The 12,983-nt window shown below is 55.7% G+C and overlaps 1 protein-coding gene across 2 annotated transcripts in view; it reads right to left on the reverse strand.

The window, feature by feature from the left end:
* Positions 1 to 435: 435 nt before the first annotated feature.
* SNX29 (sorting nexin 29) overlaps positions 436 to 12,983 on the reverse strand; it is a 534,000-nt gene continuing 521,452 nt past the window's right edge. For both annotated transcript variants that reach the window (XM_072753833.1, XM_072753832.1), the window contains exon 21: positions 436 to 5,242. In XM_072753833.1, the coding sequence (XP_072609934.1) occupies positions 5,113 to 5,242 (130 nt within the window). In that variant the 3' untranslated portion in view covers positions 436 to 5,112. The remainder of the gene's footprint in view (positions 5,243 to 12,983) is intronic.

Here is a 12,983-nt window from a genome sequence, read left to right on the forward strand (position 1 = left end):
GCTGATTTCTTGGTGGCACCTAATGCAGTCAGTAACTGCAGGGATGGCTGACTTAAATCACCCACCTGGCTCACCTGGAACTCAAGTACAAGATGGCAGGGGTGCTTCTGTCCTGTTTCCTGCTCTATGCCCATGCCTGGTATACGATAGGTGCCAAATAACAATCTGGATGACTAGGAAACCGTAACAAGGGCTTTTTCTGTATGGCATTTTGATGGTCTCTAAGTTCTGCGGGGCTAACAGCTCACAGTGGGATTTCTGCTCCATTTAAGCTCAAATAAAAACAGGTTGATCTAAGTGAATGCTGTTTCCTAGGTTCTCCTATGAAATGGTGGATGAGCTTTCTGGAAATCTTTAAAATGGGTATATTGAAGGTTTAGCGAATCCCCCCATTGCTGAAAGAGAACTCAAACAGACCTTCAATGGACAGTCTAATTTATAAAATGTGACTGTTTTTATTTTCATTGTAAAGAGGTGTATCTGAACCAGATTGTAACAAAATTACCACAGCTTATTCCAAAAGAAAAATTTAATACAAGAGATTTTAGAAAATTAAACACATTTGTTTAAAAATCCTATTGTGTAAACCTTAACATAAGAGGGTAGTTAACATAATACTACACGTTTCGGAGCAAATATGTGGACTGTTAGGCCCCACGTGCATCCAGACAGTGGACTCGACTCCCAATGTGTGGCCATATTCCTCCCAGCAGAGGGCTCACAGGGACCCGGTCAGCGGCGGGAGACCCTTCTGGGTAGACGGCCTCCCCGCTGGGCCCCCTGCTCCTGCATTCACAAGTCTCCCTCCAGGAAGTCCGTACCTGCTAAGGTGAGCAAAGTGATCTCTACCAAACGATGCCAACGATGGTGAAGCTGAGGCTGCAGAGGTAAAGACGTTCTTTCTAGGCTGAATCCTAGATAAGAAAATATCCTAACGAGCTCCACTCCCCCCTCCCTCGGAAATGCATGTTGTCCAGGTTCCTCTCAGTGATCCTGGGTGCAAATGTGCAGTCTGTGGTCTTGTATCCTTCTGTGGCCTCCGTTCCAATTTTTTGCAAGCACCTCTCCCCTCCACGGTTGTCTATTGACGGTGGGAAGAACCTCTAAAGGTGAACGGGTGGCCTCTCTGCCTGCGGTTTGGGAAGGCAGGAAGCTAGACCTGATCAGGCTCTGAGGGGGGCAGGTCAGCTAGTGGTTTTCCGGTCGTGATGGAGAAGCATTCATGTGCCCATAAGAACAGAACCCCTGGACCCCCAAACACTAGTGAATTCAGCATTTTCTACCAATGAGGTGCTCATCCGTGCCATAGGCTCAGCCATCCTTTAGAGAAATCAGATTTTTGTTTTCCCCTAAAGAAACTCACTAGGTACGTAAAGAAGACCATGTGACGTGTTGTGAAGATTTTGCTGCAAGAGTAGAGGCTCCTTGCCCAAGAGTGTCACAAGCAGGCCCGTACACCACAGTGCTTCCTGGCTGGGGGGCAGGTGAGAGACGCGGCATTGAACTGAACAGGTGCATCTGGGCAGCGGCAGGAGGAACCCAGAGCTGGTGGGGTCTGAGCGCACCTCTACCCTCATCCCTGCTGATCCAATAGCTGAAATTTTATTTTAGAAACCTAATCAAAACCACGTGTTACAGAAACATGAAGACGAACTTTTTGGCACAGAAACGTTAGATAAAATATACAGTGCTACAATTGTGCAAAATTAGCACAGAAGCCAAACCCAACAGCAAATATTTAATGTTAGCTTTAATGAAACAATGCAAAATATTTTGAAAAATGATCGTTGTCCAAGACCCTGCTCACGAGCAGATGCCTGCCTGCCAGAAGCACCCTCTGTCTACTGTGTCCCCAGCTGGGGGCAGAGCCCAATGTGTGGTGCGGTCCTGAGTCAAGCACTGGGGAAAGGTCAAGACGATTATTGCCTTTGGGGTTGAAACTGAGGTGGAGGTGCACCGCTTCCGGGGCTGCCTGCTGGCCGGTCTGCTGTTTCTGGGCAGGCGGGGCCTTGCCGGGTCTTCCACTGGCAGCTGCAGGCTGTAAGAGGGCCCCTCGGGAGTGGAGTGCCCCAAGGGGGATGGGTTCTGGTGCCGATAGGAGGGAGCCGGGCTGAGGCATGAGGAGACTGATGGGGAGGGAGCCTGCTGGGACCCCGGAGGACCAGGCCTGGCCAGTACCCCGGCTGAAAGTGGGCTGCTGGGGGGCAGTTGGGGCCCAGAGCCCTGTGCCCGGGGCCTCAGGTGAGTGAACGGTCCCCTGCGGAGCTAAGAAAAAGAGGAAACTAGTGTGTTCCAGCCAGAGACCCGGTTCTGGGGGCTGGGAAGTAAGCAGGGCAGCTTCTGATCCGCGGGGCTGGCTGGGAACTCTCTGTTCCTGGTCCTGACCCTGAGGCCTCCCCTGCCGGTGGCCGCTGGGCAGGAGCTGCAGCTGTGCTAGGCTGCAAATGTCAACAGCTGTGATTGCCTCTGGTTTTCAAAGGCACAACCCACACCCTGCTACTGCCGACAACGGAGCGGTCAGCCGGGAGCTCAGGGGCGTCGCTGTGGAGCAGAGCATGTGCCCGAAGACCTCATCCATGTCCCTCCCTCTCTTGCTAGGGATGACTCAGAAGATGGTTTTGTCTTGACAACCAGGTGATCCCTTTGTAGCCAGAAAGCCCTGGAGGTGGTGGTTCTTGGTGTTACAGGCGACTGCCAGGTGCCTGCCGGGGGATGTGACGCGCTATCCCGCGTGGGCCCCGCAGCCTTCCTCAGGTGCTAACTTTGGAGGCACCAATGGGTCCTCTTCCTGGATCCAGGAGACAGGAGCAACATCTGTGGGTTCTCTCCGTAGCACTGTCTTTCCCGCTGACGGGTCATGGGGCTGAGTGGGTGGTGTGCAGGGCAGAGGCCAGCCAGCCCTCTGAACTGGGTCAGATGGAAGGGCAGCAGACGACATAGCATGGGGGGGCCGGGGGGGCATTTTGTGCATCAGATCGTAGTCTGCACCCGGCTGGACCTGGGTCTGGTTCTTCCCCTGCTCTGTGTCAATCCCACCACACTAGGGAGCCGTGGTATCTGAGCAGCTGGATGGATGTACCACCGCAGAACATTCTATGACTCCAGAGTTAAGGCTTTAAGGAGTTAGTGTCATGTGTGTGTCACATGCATATCTGAGCTGAAATTGGAGAGGTGGCCCATGTGCTGAACGTGGTTCTAAGATTCCCACCACATCACGAGAAGGGAGTGAACAGAGCAAGCAGCCCGGATGGTTCACGTGTGGTCCCAGGAACATGCTCTTCCGTCTGATTTCAGGAGAACAGGGCAAGTTTTCCATGGACAATTAAGGAGAAACTGCCTATTTTTTAAAGCTTTTGTAAATACAGGCTGAGTGTGTCATTATTTCTCAAGGCTTAGCATCTGTCCTTTACTCTGGGCACTTTTTTTTTTTTTTAAACTTCTGCAGAATGTCGAAGGTTCCTGGTGGGGATTTTGGAGAAGGTGAAGCTAGATTCACACTCAGGGTGTTGTGGGTCCAGTGCTCAAACAGGCTGGTTGAGCAGAACCCTCGGCCCTGGGGGACGTGAGCCACAGAGGCTCCCCTCTGTCTCCAAGGGGAACACAGGAGACAGGCAGTGCAGGGGCAGTCTCCCAGCCGGCGTCGCGGGGAGCAGTAAACCACCCTTGGGAAGCAGGACTGGGGCAGCTCAAGCCTTCAGGGTTGGCTCTGTCCAGGACAACTGTGCTCGTGCAGCCTGGGAGGGGACCAACCGGCCCGTGGGACCTGGAGCTCAGAAGCGCAGGTGCAGTGGGGACCTTGGCGAGTGAGGAAGCGACCCTGTATTGCCTTTCAGGAACACAGTGTCTCAGGTCCCCTCGACCCACTGGCTGACGACAGTCCCCTCCTGCCTCGGCCCACGGAGGACAGCGGGTTCATCCTGCTCATGTGGCCTCTGGTCCCAACGTCACCTCAGCTTCCTGTGACTGCCCTGAATCCTTTCTGCTTCCTTCTGGCCGCCGGGGATGCACAGCAGAAACCTTTCAGGTGAGGCTTTCCAGAGGTTTCCTTGGTCCCGGGTCGGAGCTGAAACTGTTCTGGGGAGCGTCCATGCATGCCTCGCCCTCTCCACCTGCCTCAGGCTGCTGTTGCACCCACGGGGCTGCTCGGTCCTTCCCCGGAACCCGAGCTCCCGATTGCACTTTGCGGCTGAGCACACGCTCCGGGACGCTGCCGTCTATGGAGCCAGCTGCTGGGCAGCGCCGGAGCAGGGGCTGGGCAGGGCTGCGTGGGTGGGGGCATGGGGTGCAAGGACACATCTGTCAGCAAGGACCGTGATCTATTCCAAGTTCAGGGGGGGCTGCGCCGAGGGCCCCAAGCCTCTCCCACGACCTTGAGACCTCGTGGCTTGTGAGGTCAGGCCCCCGAGTTCTGGACAACCCGGGGCTCACCAACCTGGGGTCACCAGGCTGCCGCTGCTGGCTGGCCCCTCCAGAGCCCACCTGGGGAGGTCGGGGGCAGTGCTCTAAGCACCCCAGTTCAGTGTCACTCGTGGCTCCTTCACGAGAAAGTCACGGGGCTGTCTCCCTTGAGGAGGCCACGTGAGCTGCTGCCGGCCACGATTTCTACAACCAGGGCGTCTTCGGGCCACTGGTAGAGAGTAAAATGGGGAGGCACAGGACCTCCCCGCTCTAACCGCACGCGTCCATAGGTTATAGCAGGCAGTTACATGAAAAGAAAAATAAGGGTAACAGTCATCCTGATTCCCACGGGGGAAGGAGTCAAGAGGCGGCTGCTGACCAACCTCAGTTGTGCATCTCCACCCAGGGGCTCTGAGCTCCACGGGGCGCCCACCCTCCTGCTGGCCCCTGAGCTGGAGGGAGGGACTGGGCCGACCCCGGGAGGGTGCCCGTGCGTCTGAGTCCGGCGAGGAGCCTCCTTGCCCTCTGAGACTGACCAGTTTAATCAGCGTCAAGGACTGCTGGGGAAGGTGTGCTCTCCGGGGGATCGCCAGGTGGACGTGGTGGTCACTCCAGGGCGGAGGGGCCAGCTGCAATGGCCAGGTCAGACGCGGAGGGGCTGGGCAGAGGCAGCTGGCGCAGCACAGAGGGCCCAAGTCTGGGGTTCGGCTGAGGTCAGAGGTCGCCGCTCTGGGGCTCCACGTTGCGGGTCTCTCTGGGGTGACCTCGGGACAGCTTGGGGAAGCGGGAAGCCACTTTGGGGCGGCTGTTCTTGGTCAGTGGTTCTCCAGGAGGGGTAATGTCACTGTAAGACAGAGCAGGGGAGAATCTGATTAAGTCAGGGTGTCCCGCGGGCTGTGGGAATGGCAGCAGTGGTCTCGGGGGGCATCTGGGCAGTGACCCAGGTCTTACTGGCGAGGACAAGGGGGGAACCCAGTTAGGCAACTTGTCTGTCTTCCGACGCGCCCAAGCACAGCTGCGCGTCCCAGCTAGCTTTGGGGCTGTTCGTCCTGGACTCGATTTTCAGGCCGTAAGGGAACATGCTGGTCATGGCTTCCTTCCCTTCCTTCCCCCGGTGCCACTGAAATGTGCCCTTGCTGGAAGATCAAAGAAAGTGCCTTGGAGAACATGGCATTTGAAGTCAAAAGAGGTGTAGCAAAAACAGGGGGACTTCTTGTGGAATTCGTCCTACAAGAATAACCAGGACGTAGGCCAACATCTAATTATAAGGACGTTCCTCGTATAAAAGAGCCAAGAATAGCAAAACCACTCCCTGGTCCGACCGAGGGGTTCCCCATCTCGGGTTTAAACGGTCTACACGATGGGACCGTGGGAGCGCTCCAGCCGTGGTGGAGGTGGCGCTGACCCACGGGGAGGCCGTACGGGGGAACCCGAGATAAAACGGTGTGTGACCCTGCAGGATGGAGCGGCGGGTCCCTTCGTGCTAGGACTTTCTGGAGCACCATGTGGGCTGAGCCCCGTTGGAGCCACTGGAGCCAGAGCAGTGATCAAGACGGGTTCTCCCAGGCCTGGGGGAGACTCTGGGCCTCCGGGGACGTCATTAGTCACAGGCTACAAGGGCAGCCGGCGCATCCCTGGGCAGAAGCCTGAGGCCGCCACCTCCAGGAGGGCAGGAGCGAGGCCATGGCCCGGCCACCCTGTGAAGTGACCCCTGCCTGCGTGTGGTGAGGGGCTGCCGGGGTCTGTGCTGTGGCCGTGCATACAGAGGTGGTGAGCTCTTAACTCTGTGGTTCTCGTAACAAATGACCCCAGACCTCATGGCTTTAATGCAAAATGTACTGTCTTATGGTTGCAGAGGCCGTAAGTCCAAAATGGGTCCAAGGAGCCTGTTGACGGGGCTCCTAGTTCCTTCTGGAGGCTCCCGTGGAGAATGTTTCCCTGCCTTCCTCATCACGGTCCCTGTGTCCCTCTTACAAGGCCGTCTGTGGTCACACTGGGCCCACCTGCGCCATCTGCCTTTTCGAGTCTCTAACCACAGCTGCAGAGCTGCTGCCCCACGTCGGGGACACGGGCATGGACATTCTTGGGGCCCCTGTGTGTGGTAAGTCTCGGACTTTAGTGGAACCAACAAGACTTGGTATTGGAACAACGGTGGGCTCTACGGCTGGCAGGAGAGGTGAGAAATAAGTACCTTCTCCAGTAGACACCTTGTGGTACAAAACGCTTTTGGAAACCCAAGCGGAGACCGATCTCCTCATCAGGTCTCGGGTGTGCCTGTCCTGCTGCCTTGCTGGATGTGGGGCCCCCAGACCCTGGAGGGAGGACAGCCCACCTACCGACGAGCACTGGGGCTCCAGAGGGAATAGTGGCAGATCCAGAATCCTCCAAGCCCTCTCCGGAGGAGCCTGGCTCCAGGGGTCCTCGGGGGTGCTGTGAAATGCCCCCCATCCTTCCTGTGGCTCCGCAGAGGTACTGTTTACAAGGATCCGATCTCCATGCTGCTTCTGAGGCATGGCCGTGGGGCACGGCGAGATGTCCCTTGTTTGGGGTTCGGGATGGCAGCTCAATGACAAAATGCCAAATTCCTCTAGGGACTGCTTTCTGCCTCCTCAGTCGGAAGGGGGGAGGGGGGGGCTTTGCTTCGTGCGCCTGGAGCCTGGCCAGCTGCTCTCACATGGGCCTCCCTCGGGATGACAGCTGGCCGTAGACCAGCCTGTTGTCCTCTGGAAACTAGCCAAGTTACCAGAAGCCTCCAGACCCTGAAAGGCCTCTGACAGGATGGGGATGGGCCCAAGATACTGGAAGGCCTCTTAGCTCATGCTGTGCAGGAGGGCTTGAGTATAAATGTCACTTGAAACCCACTGCCCCCCCTTCCCTGTTGAGGACCCAGAGGTACCTGCAAGGTGGGTGTGAGTCCTACCAGAGCCTGGTGGCCCCAAGGGAACTGGCTGCTGGGAGGCAGAGTCCAAGTCAGTCGGGACCTTGTGTTTCTCTCAAAGGGCCCCTACTGCGGAGGAGGCAGCGGAGCTGTGGTAGTAGGGCAGGGGCTCTGAATCAGGGCACAGTCCTGCCACCCTGAGCCTTGTCACACGGAGGTGACAAGCATGTGGCCCTCACGATGCCGCGGTGAGGAATGGGGAGTTACCTCCACATGAAGTCACCCACCAGCTGCATTCCAGGCAAGTGCCTTGTTCTCCTTGAGCCTTGGCTTCCAGGCCAGAGGAAAAGCGGGGCTGTTTTGAGAGTTCTGGGGACAGGTGGCCACTTGGACCATGTGAGCTATGTTGGCAGAGAGGGGCCCCGTCTCAGTGGGGATGGGCGGTAGAGGCCTTGACAGGTAAACCCAGGGTGTTCTGAGCAGGGCACCAGACTGGGCCAACACAGTGGTTAGAGGGCTTCCCAGAGGAGGAAGAGGAGAGTGTCACATGGTTTCCCGTGTGAAGGGCTCTGTGCTGGGAAGTGTCGGCTTAGAGCCTGGCAGGCCCTGACGGCAGCTTCACCTCCTGGAAGGCAGGACTTGCCGCATGGATGGAGAAGTCATGGACATGAGGCTTGGGGACTCGGAGCGTCACTGCTGGGGCTGAGGGCCTGATGGTAAAAGCAGCTGGTGCATGGGGTGGGACAGCTCTGTCCTCAAGGCCCCAGCCCCCAGCGACCGTGAAGCTGGCTGCAGTGCCGGGTGAGAGGAGCAGAACCTGTTGCAGTAACTCCCTGGGTCCCATCACTGGACACAGGAGAGTGGGGGTGCCAGGGAGCCAAAGGAGGAAGTTAGCTGGTGGCCTATGGCGTGTGTGACGTCTGTAGAAGGTTCGGGGGGAGCAGGAAGCCGTAATAATGACTGGGTAGATGCTGAGGCAGCTGGATAAAGAGCTGCCAGTCCCAGGCATGTGTAAGGCCACACCCCAAGGAAGTACTGTTTACCCAGCACTGGCCATCTGCATATTATCTTTGGAGAAAGGTCTGCTCCAGTCCTTAGACCACTCTTCAATTGGGAAAACACAAATCCAAACCACAGTGAGTCTCCCCTCAAACTGGCCGGGATGGTGATTCTCAAAAGACACCTTTTGGGGAGGAAGTTTGAGCTTGGAAGCCTTGTACACTGTTGGTGGGGAGTGCAAAATGCTACAGCTGCAGTGGGACACAGTATGGAGCTTCCTCAACCAACCACAGAGAACTGTATGATGCAGCCATCCCACCCTTCTGGGTGTTTACCCAAAAGAACTGAAATGAGGATCCTGAAAAGGTACCTGCAGCCACACGTTCACTGCAGCATGATTTACAACAGCCAGGCCACGGCAACAAGCCAAGAGTCTGTGGACGGGTGAATGGAGTGTGTACATGCAATGGAATCTTAGCCTTCAAGGAAATTCTGGCCTATGTGACCCCGTGAATGAACCTGGAGATTATGCTAAGACAGCGAGTCTGCAGAAGCTAAAATTCCATGAGATTCCACCTACAGGCCACGTCTAACATCGTCAAACCCCTAGAATCCAGAGTGGAACTCTGGTTATTAAAGCGAGGAGTTACGAGTCAGCAGGCACGAAGCTGCAGTTACACATGAATCTCTTTGAGAGCCCTGCCTTACGACAGTCTCCCTGTCTCCAAGAAGGTCACATATGCCTAAGACGTAACCGCGTAGATCTCACGTTCTCACCACCGTGTAATTTTTGTCTGTGTCTAATACTGACAAATGAACAGTAGCGGAAGGTGTGAGACACTGGGTACGTGTCACCCGGGAGCAGAGAAGGGGTAGCGTGTTGGAGCAGGAGCGCTGCCCCCTCCCTGGGTCCTTCCCCTGAGAGCACTGGGGTCAAGGTCACTGGCGCCCCAAGGCTGTGCACAGGCCATTCCAGGGTAGAGGATTTTGCAAATGACAGAACGGTAGTGACTTCACCACCTCCCATCCTCCACTCCCTCTCTGTCCAACCTGGAGGGAAAGGGCTGGGAAGCAGGGGAGGGAACCTTCTCTCATGTGACCATCCTTGCGTTTCTGGAAAGATCAGCCTCTTGGATGGCAGACCATAAGCTGACTGGTCTCGACACAGCGGAGGGCAGTCTTGTGTCTCAGGCGCCCTGAGGACACGGATGTGGCAGGGCCCTGTAGACCGAGGGCCCAGCCTCTGGGAGATCATCTCTCTCTCTCTCTCTCTCTCTCTCTCTCTCTCTCTCTCTCGGAAGGGCCGCACCCTTGCGGGCTTCTGGGGAAATGAAGGTAAGACTTGGTTTCTACCTTGAGGTTGCTCAGACCAGGGGAGTGGGAGTGTGGTAACCGACTGAACCAATGCCATATACCATGCTGGGTGGGGGTGGGGGTGAGCTGGGGAAGGTCCTGGGGGAGGAGTGAGGCCCAGGGACATACGAGGAAGAGAAGAATAGCGAGAGAGTCTCCAAGAAGGGGATGAACTCCATGCCCCAAGCTGCCCAGAGAGGCAGGGTGGCACAGGGGAGAGGGGGGCCTGGAAGGCTACGAGGTGGCAGAGATCTTGCTGTCCTGGAGCTGCACTAACCTGCTGTCTGTGGATCTCCAGCCAGTGGTGAGTGGCTTTTCAAAAAGACAAGCATCTTCTGGATCTGGGCAGTGCTTTCCCCATCACGGACCACGGGTGGCTAACGTCACCAGCCCTATCAGGTTGCTGACCTCAACTAAGGACGTAATGCATGAACAGCCCCGCTACCCTCTCTTGGCACTGGCCTCGACATGAACAATCATGCAGATAAAGGTGCTGAGGCAGGGGGAGGTCTTCCCTCTTTCTCATGTGGAGAATGTGCTCGGGGCCTGGCTGCAGACCGCACACAGACTTGGCACGGGTCTAGATGACCGTGCAGCGTCTCCGGTCCCCAGGCTCAGTGGTGAAGGGGGAGGATCCTTGGAGTCACAGCATCTTTATCAGAGGCGGTTACAGTCACAGAGGCCTGGGGTCACCCTGCCCAGAGCTGTGATTAGAATATGCAGCAATGTTTCCCAGATTCCATCTTCCTCCCCATTTATACCTTCCCCATTTCCCTCCTTGCTGCATAGCTCCCCTATAAAACAAGATTTTTCTTTACCTCTGTTTTTAGGTTACTTTAACCTATAAGACAATACCTGTAAAATAGATTCAAGGCATATTAAAACATTTTTTTAAAGTTTTCCCCTATGTTGCCAGAGGTTTTTGTTTGCACCCCCCAAATCCTAGGTGAATGTTCTTTTCTTCAAAATACATGTTCTTGGCATGTCAGATAATCTCCTAGGCCTTACACTACAAGAAAGAAGCCAGTCTCAAAGGCTATACCCAGATGCCTTTCATAGGACATTCTGGAAAAGGACAACTCTAGGGACAGGTCCTGGGGTGGTGGGGGAGGGGAGATTGCTCTTTTGTATCTTGGTGGTGGTTGCTCTAGGACTCCATGCTTTTTTGTCAGAGCTCCTAGAACGATGCAATAAAAAGGGCAAGTTTCACCACATGTAGTTTATGCCTCAATCTCAATAAACTTGCTGAGAAAGACCGTCTTTCTAGATCTACTTCAGCATGAAGGGGCATCTCTACTCTGTTCTGAGTCTCCAAGGAGACTATGACCTTGTCCCCTTCTCTGGGTAGAAAGGGCAGGGGCCCTGGGAACAGAAATCTTCAATTCTATCATTTACCAGCCGGGCTACCTGGACAGGTCACTGAGGCGCCCGGGACTCCCAGTCCTCCCCTGTAAGATGGATCACAGTAAAAAGACAACCAAACTTAAAAGGTCAAGAAAGTGAACGGACGTTTCTCAGAGAACAACATACAAATGACCAGCAACCATCTGGAAAGATGCTCAGCATCATTAGCGAGGGGGAAATGCACCTCGAAGCCATAATGATCACCCCCACCCCCAGATGGCTACTCTAGAGTATAACAAATGTTGGGAGGACATGGAGAAACCAGAACCCAACCACCCTGCTGGGGGGGAATGCTGAATGGTTGAGGCTGCTTTGAAAGACAGTCGGACAGTTCCTCAAATGACGAAACATAGGGACCATAGGACCCGACAGTTCCAGACACACACCTAAGGAAAATGAAAACGCCTCCAGCACAGAAACTTGGATGTCAAAAGAAAGCTGCGTTAGTTGTAACGGCCAAAAAGCATCGGCACCCCAGATGTCTACGAGTTGAATGGGTAACGTGGTCTGTCTATACAACTGAGGCGGGGCAGTCACTGTGGAAGTGCTGAAGCCCGGTTCCAGTCACGGAGGCGGAACCCGCCCCCCTGAGACACCGCTGTGCCTACTGGTCACGCGGGGCGAGAGGCAGCTGGAAAGCTGCAAACCCCAGGAAAGGACTGTGACCTTCCCTCTCCTTAAAAGCAGAAAATTTAAAACCCCCGTGAGAAAGACACCCTTCCTGTACCAGAAGCAAAGTAACTGTCTCACCAGGGAGGGGAACCTGAGGCCATGTGCCTTCTATACAGGCAGATCTCTGAAAATAATCCTTTCCCACGGGCCACCCCCTACAACACAGTTTACTCTTCCACGCCGGCTTTGGTTCTCCCTGACCTGGTTGGTTGGAAGGTTTGGCCAGTTTTGGGGTCTTTGTAACTCCCACAACACAGAACACCGAGGAATCTGTCCTTGGCCCTGTCTGGCACAGGCTACTTAACGGTCAGGCCAGCGGAAACCCCAGGGAGAGGGGACGCCATGTGCTACAGAGGGGTAAACCTTGCAAACACCGAGCTGGCGGAAAGATTCCAGGCTCCAAAGTCCCCATGTTCTGTAACTTTGTTCATGCGAAGGTCTGAAACCAGGTAATCTGGAGAAATAGCAAGTGTGGGGTTGCCGGGGGCAGGGGGGACGCGGGGTTCCCGTCTGCTGTGGTGAACATACACACTAACTTGAGGACGCGTGCACACGCTTTACAGGGTGAGCCCTAGCTTAGGGCTACTTAAAAGGCACGAGCTCAAAGAACCGAGAAAGGATGTCGCAGGGTCTTCTCTGGCAGGTCCGTGTGGCGGAGCATGGCACCATCCTGGGTGCTCGGTAAGCATCCTTGCCCTGCTGCCCACCTTGACTTTGGTCACTTCCAGTGTGGTTCACACGTCCTCTGAGAACACAGTTCCCAAGTCGTAAGAGTGTCTTATCCTGGTCCTGGTGGTGCCATCGCAGAGTCCACATGGGGCTGGCCTTGGAGTTTTAACGAGGCGGCAGGAAGCAAGGGCTGGAGGGAAGCAGAGGCCTCCCTCCCACCGTGCGTGAGATGTGGACTTCCTGGGCTCCAGGGACTCATGGCTTGGGGGCATCAGCCCTGTGACCGACACCTCGTACCCGGCTCTCTGCTCAGCTGGAGCCTGGGCTCCCAGCCAGCAGGCAGGGGGGGCAGCAGCACCCTGAGCATGGCTGCTCACCCAGGACACAGCCCGGCGTCCCCCGTGTACCTTATCCTCGGGTCTTCAGTCCCTGTCAGTTTGGCAGCCCCTTCAGAAACCCCTCCTCCCTCCTGCTGGCTCTCGTCGGGGCCAGAGGAATCCAGGTCTGTGTAAGCATCACCTGCCAGAAGCCCCAGGGGTGGCTGTTCTTTTTAATAAGCCTCTGGGGTGCACCTTTGCGGCATCCCAGTCCCCAGCAGGTGGGTGACATC

This window comes from Vulpes vulpes, chromosome 3 (genome assembly GCF_048418805.1).
Source record: "Vulpes vulpes isolate BD-2025 chromosome 3, VulVul3, whole genome shotgun sequence".
In the NCBI taxonomy this organism is placed as follows: Eukaryota; Metazoa; Chordata; class Mammalia; order Carnivora; family Canidae; genus Vulpes; species Vulpes vulpes.